Here is a 9576-nt window from a genome sequence, read left to right as displayed (position 1 = left end):
TGCAATACATCTGTATTACCAAGCCCGACCTTTGCATGTTTCAATTAGTAATGCGCTGCTATGGAGTCTAGTAGACCTCACAAGAAAACTTTGTAAGCTTCATTGCATCACAATTCACCATGCTAAATATAACATAATTGAGGTGTACGAACAATTAGTGTAAGGTGTAATTATTATATACACAGCTATTCAAGATATTTGCATGTAATAAATGGAATTCACAAATTCTCAGTAATTTAAGTTGAATACAGTACCGGCAATGTTATTATGCAACATAAGGAAAGAATATGATCCCAAAGTTTAGATTCCCCTTGCCATACAGAGGGTTAACCCTAAAAGCTACCTATTGTTTAGGCTTTCACAAGAGTAATTAGGCTGCCACACTCCCTGTAATTATCCCACCGTGTGTGTATTCAATCTCACTGCAAAAGAAAAAACAGAGTCCTCCATCCACAGAAATTATTTATTTATTAAGTGCTATTGTTTAATCAGTTTTTCAGCATACTGGATGTGATGATGAAACATTAATTTCATAGTATAAATTTCACAGGGACAGCTAAACAGATTTCCTTGTGGCTGTAAGTGTATATAAGCATTAGAATATATTGTTTCACAAAAATTAAGATGGAAATGACAAAGTATTGCATCTAGTGTTCATTATAAAGTTGAAATCAATTGTACAAGTAGTCCACCATTAGTGGCATCATGTTAGCATTGATAACGATGGGTCTAAATGGGTACTATATTATTACTCCTCTGGTTGCCCAACCCCAGCTTCAACAGAATACAATACAATACAATACAATACAAAAATCCTTGATTTACAGTACCACAAGACTATAATGAGATGATATTGCTCCAAATTCTCCCTCTCTCATTGCCCACCCTTTCCCTCACTTTAGTACCCCCTGTGTCCCATAACCATTGGTTTTGGTTTCTTTTTAAGTTCCCTTGTCTCAAACATATACAGTAAGATATATGGTTTGGCATAAAAGGCTAGCACTTTCTTTTTTCCCCTTTAATAGGTTGATTCTTTTTCTTTTTTTCTTTAATGCTTTCCCACATTTGACTTGAACATGAGATGGACTGTATTGTTGAGAGGAATTTAGCCTTTATTTAAGGCACAATAGACAACCAAGTTTGTGTAGCAGGTGACAGGTTGCACAAGCATGAGAAATCCTATGAGAGGAACAAGAGCAATGTTTATGTGGGGAAAAAATAGAAGAAAGGATTAAATGGAACAGAATGTACCATGGATAGTAGTGAGACCATATGTGTTGTATTGTAGAAAGGCTGTCACTGGACTGTATCATGAAATACAGTGATGGTATTTCAGTCAAATAAGACAACAATTATCCTTTATAACACGCACAGCAATAGAAATGCACGACTGATATATATTATATAGTATATATACTGTATATACTACCTGCATATCACTTTTCCTGCCCACACTCGTCTTCCCCTTCTAGTTCTCATACCAGGTGAGAGCACTTGCAAAACGGTGTGGCTTATATTAGCTGGCTAGTCTCTCACCCTCACTCCCCCCTGCTTTCTTCCTGCCACAGAAGCTAGATGAATGGTGCCCTGGTGCTTGGCATCAACTGGCTGCCTGCCGTAGGTCATATCCTGAGGTCAGAAGTTCCAACCTCACTGGAACATGCTGTGCATGTTTCAACTGCTTGATTCCGATATGGAAGGAACCTATACATGTCAGTCAAACGCTTCCGTGATGTGACAAAGCTCCGAGGCGGTCCTCTTTCATGCACTGTGTGTGGTCCACTAAATTGGGTCATTGATCCATTTTATATAAATGTTACACTACTCTTTTAGTACTGCATATTCCACCTCAAAAGTGGTAAATTCATGATGGTCTTGCTGGGTAGAGACATGTGCTGCCATATAAAGTGCCACTGTTAACAAAATCTCAGGTAATGACAGCAAAATGCAAAATTCACACCTACAGTACAATGAACACACAAGTAAACAAGCTAGTATATGCATGTTTTTTTCATTACTGTACATCTAAAACACTTGCTAGAAATTGAAAGAGGAAAGCTGTCAAGTACAGCTAGTCTGAATAGTTTGTACATGTTTGCTGTGGAGTCATAGGGCAGTTTGCAAAAGTAATCAAAATCTAAAATAGAAATTACTGGATGATCTATCATCACAATAAAAAACACTGCAAGAAATGAAAAAAAATGTTTAATGTGCAATTAAAGGACATTACATTTCTAGTTTTTTGTTGATGCTCTTCGCCTGGCCAGGATATGACCCAGGATTTTGAGAATAAGGCACTGAATCCAAATCAAGACAATATCAAACAGACTTTGAACATCAAACAATATAAAATAATACTGTTTTGTTTAAATATTTACGTGAGATATCAAAATGCAGCTGAAATATTAAATAGCCCAGGAATTACACTGGGAATTGTGAATCTCCATTTGAGTGTATTTCAGTGCCAGAGTGATTGTATTATCAATTTAAAATGCAAAGCATTTTTTAAGTTTCGATAAATATTGTATAATAATAAGGCATACAAAAAAAAAATCCAAATATAAACTCATAAAAATATATATCAATTTGGAAAAATATGAATAACATAAAATCATGTATTGATAAAATAGTTACACACTAACCTGAACTTTTGTCTTTCTTAAATTATGATTTAAGAAAATGATCTGCAGTTGAACCATCCATTAATATTCCTTAAATGTAGACCGATTTCTTAAATAAAAAAGTGAGTTACAATTCCAATGATTGTTGATATGAGCATTAATATTCAAGTACAACATAAATTGTAATATTAGTCTAAATTAGGTCTGACATATGTCCTATTTTTTCAATGGATTGCCAAATTAATATCAAATTAAGATGTCATCATTATCTCCCAAGAATGCATTTTGCATACAAGTAAAAAGCAAATACATTTCAACTTAATGAATAAACTGGTCCATAAATGTATTTGCTAGTATCTCTGATTGAGTATATTTGATTCATATCAATGCTGAACATGAACAATATGCATTTTACTGTATAGATTTGGCATTTTAGAAAACAATCCACTGAAAATCAATTTTCTAATTAACCAAGATTTTACAATACACTTGTGTCGTCAATACTCCCACCTGAAAAAGTTATGTAAGTAACCTCAAATAAAGTGATTACTAGAAATCAAAATGTACACACCTCCATACCTTAGGCCTGTTGTACACATAGTGGTCAGAGTATTCTGTATGTTTTATGAATTATTTCCTGCAGGTTGTCAATTTAAGAAATGTCTCTGTAGTTTTGCTGTCACTGTTAGACATATGCTCAAATGAACATAGTTTCCTTTGTTTTCATATAATATACAAGGTGATAAGTTTTAGAACCACAAAAAAGTTGAAATCCTAGAATACAAGAAAATTCAGGAAGTTTAGGAAGCAAATGTAAACCCTGTGTTCTCATTCATGTGAAGCCATTCAATATAATTGTGTATCATCTTTCAGTGGTAGTCCTCAGAAATGCATTAGGACCATATTATGTTGACTGAATTAGGTTAATCCTCTGTCAATGACATAGCTCTAGCCATTAAAGTAAATGTTAATTGAATTCAGGTGTAAAGGAAATAAGTTATCTGTTCCCATAATAGCTGTTCCCACACATTTGTTTTGACCTTACACTGAAAAAGAATGTGTGGAGATACCGCTAACAGCTTCATTGGTACAGGAGAGTGGAGATCCTGTTGCAGTCCGGTGACCCTCTCAGTTAATCCCCGTCGAGTAGCACCATTGCAAGGGCTGCTGGTGTGTTTCTGCTTTGATTCAGAAGACTGAATGGGTCTATATAGCACTGCTGGTATTGGCCTATCTGAAGATCAGAGGTCCATTTGCTGGTTGAAGTAGAGCGGGGAGGAGTTGGGTAGTGGAGGGGCTTGTTGTTAAGGACCTTATTGGGAAAGCTCAATCCGCTTCCTTGGTGCTCACATTGGACAGCTTGACGCTCTCCTCCTTCTCCTCCTTCTCCTCCTCCTCCTCCTCCTGCTCGGCCTTATCTCGCACCTCTCCCTCCAGATGGAAGCCCACCATCAGCTGATACACCAACACACCGACGAACGCCCCCAGCAACGGAGCAATAACGGGCACATAGAACCAGTAGGATTTGGCACTGTGAGAGAACAGAGTGAAGCAATGACCATTTTTACCACTCCACATTTCAGCATATTTACAATTCAGAAGCACATATTTGAATTACATTCATATTGTTATGTGAAAGAATATAAATAATTTAGTTTTGTCATCCCTCTCCTTTTTGACAATTACTGTAGCTGTTAAGTCACAACATAAAGTTGGCTTGACACATTTCTTACTTGAATTTATGACTTCAATTTACAAGAAGTGGACTGTGGAAGTTTTGGAGAAGAGTTACTTACGTGAAGACTTCGGTTCCCCAGCCAGCAAGAGCAGTGAACAGGCGTGGCCCGAGGTCTCTCGCAGGATTGACTGCATATCCGGAGTTGAATCCCATTGAGAGGCCAATGACCAGCACCACAAATCCCACAGTAAAGGCCTCCAGGCCCCGGGGAATAGGGTTATTGTGAGGATCCACAATGGCCAATATGCACACAATGAGGGCGGCAGTACCAATCATCTGTGAGAAGACCATTGTTACATTTTTCATTCAATAAATATACTGCATGACTCTGTGAGACAGCAGCAGTTGAGGGCACTTGCAGAAACAATGGCAGACAGGACCAGCAGCAGAACATAACATGTTAGTTTGCAGCCTTAAAAGAAAATTATCACAATACAATCACAATACAATATATACTGTATATACTGTACAGCATGTGTGTAAAATAAGTCTTGCTATTCCGATAGAGTTGTGCTTGTTCCTGGACACAGATTGTGGAGGTGGGAAGTGCTGGTCTGACCTGATCGAAGAAGCCATTGACCAGAGTGAGATGCTTGGAGGGGTATGTGGCGAAGATCCCGGCAGTGGCGTTCTCTCCCACCACAATCAGCTTCCCGTGGCCAAAGTCCCACAGTGCATCTGGAGTGAAGCAGAGACTGAACAGTGAATATGACCCATCCACAATCTCTGCTGCAGAAGCAGTGTGCGCACATCACGACACTCATAAAGTATAGAGGAAATAGCAACTCATGCAATATTAAACTATACAAGGAGGAATGCACCGCGTTTAGAGAAATTGAATAGTTTATTTCAAAATACTCACCAAAGTACATTCCAAAGATGATTCCAGAGCCCAGGAAGGCACCCAGAGTCTGAAAGAAGAAAAAGACAGGAAACTTCCTCCAGGGATCTTTCCCAATGATACAAAGGGCAAAGGTCACAGCAGGGTTGAGGTGACCTCCTATAAAAGAATAATAGCAATATGTATTACCTAACTGCTTTCTTGAAAAAAGTCTACAATAGGCTACAAGAGACAGATCAGTGCTTGTTTCTTGGATAGCTCTTGCTGAAACTATTTTTATTACCAGGAGCTTGCTTGGACATTTAGTACTTAACCAAGGTACCACTAGTTTCTACTTTTATGCTGCTGGATATTTCAAGAACCATTTCTGAAGGGTTGAACAACTGAATGTGGAGTTTGAATTGGCGAATGGTTTGAATTCCAGCTCAAAACCACTGCAACACTCTGCGATGCCTGTACACCACAAACTTTCGTGAGCTGTCCCAAGCTTATATTTATACTTAAGCAAAACAATATACTACAGCAAAGCACTGCATACGAGTGGCTTAAATAGAGGCTTTAAAATATACATCAACTCTCTGTAATCCTGCTGCATTTAAGTTCCTGTTCTCTTGTCATAATCCAAGCCATGTTTGATCTTACTTTGTAGTATATTCAGTATATGTTTAAAATACACTTTCGGATTGGCAAATCAGTTGAATTCACAAATTTTGCCCCTCACCTGAAACCTGTCCACACACCAGGATGCCCAAGGTGGCCGCAAAGCCGAAGGCGAAGTTCACCGTGAGGAACATCCCGTGGGAACCGCCGCTGAGTACCAGCTGGGCCACTGCACCACAGCCGAACATCTGCCCAACATGAAAACATACACTCTCTCTGCATTGCATCTACAGCTGGATACAAAAACCACAGCTACAGCAGTAAACTTCCCCATGCGTAAACACTGTGACATTCAAAATGCAAACCACTAAGAAATATGAAACTTCAGACAGTGCCAATCTTGGTCCTCATAGCCTCAATACACAGTAGTATGCCCGAGAGGTCCCGAGTGTATATTCATTCAGGGCGCTGCTGCTTTGTGTCAGACCTTTGTGTCTCAGCTTTTGGTTTTGGCAGTGTAAATAACTGATTTACCTCATCTTCTGTGGACCAAAGATTTTAGGTATAGGTTTCACTCAGACTATATAGCTTTTGAAACAGGAGGACCCTGCAACTGGATAGCACTTTTGAGACCTCATATCTAGAGCTGCGTCAAGACAAGCTTTCGACAAAAATACATGCAGTACCTTAAGCTGCTCAGTTTCAGTCATCAAGTCAATCACTTGAGTCACTTGTGTCATAAATGTATAAGAACAAGTTTCAGAAGCAATAGCTCATTAGAACTGACCTATTATAAAAACAGTGCAGCTGAATTAAACCACTGCAAAACAACCAGTTTCTACAGTGCAGTACATAATACGGTTGTATGTAGTGTTTGGTATCTATACTAGGACATTTTCCAAGACATTTTGCCATCTTTTGTGGATTCATTCAAAACGTATTCATCCCTAAAATGATTTTATTTCTGTCAAACATTCATGAATTCAATGGACACTCCTACTGGAATGAAGCTAGTCAGTATCACGTTAAACCATGTCACAGATCTTAAAAGGCACACACGTGTTCCCTTCATATACCGTCAATTCATTTAACGTTTGTAAAAACGTGTTCCTTCCACTCCAAATGAACAAGGTGCAATCTTCATTGAAATGGGTGTTACATTATAATTTAAAATTTTATCAATACAAAAATAAAATAAAATAAAATAAAAAGTGCATGATAGAAAACAAAGTCATGTAGTACAGCTAGTGTACAGGCCAAACAACTGCTGAAAAATCCACCAGGCCATATTGCAATATCCAATATGAAGAGCCTATACTACAAATGTTAATGTCCCATTTCATACCAAACTGCACACAATCTAACAAAGACCCAAATGTGACCCCTTTATGGGAGGTTTATAGGACTTCTGACAAATAATTATGTTAAATATGCTTGTTTAGTGTCTAGACTAGTTATATACATCTTGAAAGGACACAAGGGAATTATTGATCACAAAATGCATAAACAATAAAGATTAACTATAATAAAATAAACCAAACAGGATCTTGTTTATTGTTCTCTGGTGTATTCATGCTGCTTAGCATTATTGGCCTGTATTCATTAGAAAGAGCTCATTAAAAAAGGACAAACAGCATACCAATCAGTATTCTTTGTGCAGTTCAATTTGCACACTTTTGCATCATCCCACAGTAAAACTGATTATTTACTAAAAGTGTTACACAATCTTATACCAAATGGAAACAAATAATTTGTATTGTGTTATTTTTCTCTTCAGTTTTTCATGTTGACTAAAAGCTGGAAGTACACTAATGCAGAGACACAAAATGACATGACACCTACCACCAGGATGAGTGTCCCCAGACACTCGGCTAGAGCCTGGCGGATCAGCAAATTACGAATATATAAGATGCGTGCCAACTTGTCCAGGAGGATCTTCTGCCTTCCCATGATGCCACTGTAAGAAGCAGCTGTGGAGAGTGTTGTTATGTCCAGTAGGTATCTGTCAGTGAAGGCTCACTGCCTGCTCTGACTCTTAAAGCGCTGGGAGGAAACTCCCTCATCAAACCAGCCCCCTTGAATCCTTCACCCCTCCCTTCCAGTCCCAACCCAATACATTTACTGTCTGTTTTCATTCTTCTTCTACCATCATGCTATCAGCCTCACTCTGTTGCCATTGCTTTACTTTTGTGTTTCTTTTTACTTTGTCCTCTGCTGTATATCTCACAGCCCAAAATGTGTAGGATGTCTAAAATGGTTTTCTCCAACTGCCATTAGACTGAGTTTTTATTTTGAGTGTTTCTTGTAATCTACTGGCTTATTTTAGGTAGTATCATCATGTGAAAGTAGCATTAACTGCCATCATGCATGTGCGCGCACACACACACACACACACACACACACACACGCCCAATAATGCCAGGAAGGCAGTTGGATTACTGTCCACCAGGAGGCAGTGCTGACCCTACTCTCTGGTGTGGCAGCAGCTGTAACTTGTTAATCACTGCAGCTTCTGCCTAATCACTGGGCCTTATAAACGTTCTTGTTCTAAGGCCTTAAGGAGAACGTCTTTGCAGATGATGGCTATATGTTGGTGCTTTGATTGCAGTTTAGAACCTTTTTTGTGCCCTGCCTCAGGTTTTATTTTTTATTCTTGTTTTCACATTTATTGTATGAAGACATATTGTTTTCTGTTATTTTGGAGTCCGGGTTTAATAAAAAGGCTGCAAGCCAATCATAATTTTTGCCAGTCTGTCTCTTCACCACATGATGCAGAGGCCAGTCCTCAGGTGTGCATGACAACACACACAGACACACGTCCACAGATCCACACACAGACATGCACTGATCTGCACATCTTGCATAGTAGAGTTTGTGTAATATATTCATCATGTCTAGAAAGACTCTTTTTTATAACATGCAATTGACTTTTTCTGAAGAAGCAAACGTTGGATTCATCTATAAGAAGAAACTCATTGCCAAAAATCTGTTCTGGTCTTCATAACAGAAACTTTTATATTATGTTTTAAAAAAACCCACAGTTGAGTTTGATTAAACATGAAAGTCTAATTCTATTCCTAGTCTGGATAAATATTTTAAACAGAAATTAATAAATAAGCTAAACACTTTGATGCAAACATTTACCCTCCCTTTTCTGTACTGTATCAGAATGTGCATATAGCACACACTAACATCCACTGTGTGGATTTCTCAGAGAGCACTTCTCAAAAGCAGAAACTGCGATGCCTATCAGATCTCTTTCAGGTGAATTCCCTGGTTGCTAAGTGCTTCTGTAGATCTCCTACCAGAATCTGCAGTGCACCAGGCAGCTTGAAGTAAGTACTTTGTACTTCCCCCTCTGAGTCCACAGCAACTTAAAATACCTCCAGCCATAATGTTATGGCTGATGTACTTTTTCCTAAATATATCCTGACTGAGTTTATGCTCACAGGTTCAATAAGCTTGAAATACCATGAGACTCATAGGAAAATTGAAACTTTGTAGTACTGTGCCAAATTCAGGTTGTAGTACTGGAACTTAATATCTAAGACACTGTTTTGCAAAGACTTGAAGTGCACAAGCTATTGTATTTGCACGGGGTATGATGCCACAAATTATAGTTATGGGTGGGTATTTGTCACTGAAAATATTGACTGAAGTCATGGAGGAATCATGGCAATGTTGTTGAAAATCACAGAATAGCTGTGAAAAAACTAGAGGAAACCACATACTTTAAATTACATTGAAAAATAATCAATTATTAATGTATGTCTTGA

The 9576-nt window shown here is 38.2% G+C and overlaps 1 protein-coding gene across 1 annotated transcript; it reads right to left on the bottom strand.

The window, feature by feature from the left end:
- Positions 1-3947: 3947 nt before the first annotated feature.
- LOC133142006 (aquaporin-3-like) lies at positions 3948-7750 on the bottom strand. The gene is made up of 6 exons (XM_061262914.1): positions 7643-7750; positions 5922-6048; positions 5222-5359; positions 4919-5037; positions 4418-4635; positions 3948-4152 (listed from the first exon to the last, which is right to left on the bottom strand). The coding sequence occupies exons 1-6, from the start codon at positions 7748-7750 to the stop codon at positions 3948-3950; spliced, it is 915 nt and encodes a 304-aa protein (XP_061118898.1).
- Positions 7751-9576: the final 1826 nt, after the last annotated feature.

Source organism: Conger conger, chromosome 12 (genome assembly GCF_963514075.1).
Source record: "Conger conger chromosome 12, fConCon1.1, whole genome shotgun sequence".
NCBI classification, from domain to species: domain Eukaryota; kingdom Metazoa; phylum Chordata; class Actinopteri; order Anguilliformes; family Congridae; genus Conger; species Conger conger.
This window is presented reverse-complemented; position numbering and strand designations above follow the sequence as displayed.

Bases quoted from the DNA above. Each gene is read 5' to 3' on its own strand.
- LOC133142006 (XM_061262914.1), bottom strand. From the start codon at position 7,750: ATGGGAAGGCAGAAGATCCTCCTGGACAAGTTGGCACGCATCTTATAT. The intron at 6,049-7,642 runs GTAGGTGTCATG...CATGTTGGGCAG, and splicing joins TGGGGACACTCATCCTGGTG to ATGTTCGGCTGTGGTGCAGT. The intron at 4,153-4,417 runs GTAAGTAACTCT...GTTCTCTCACAG, and splicing joins TGGGGAACCGAAGTCTTCAC to TGCCAAATCCTACTGGTTCT.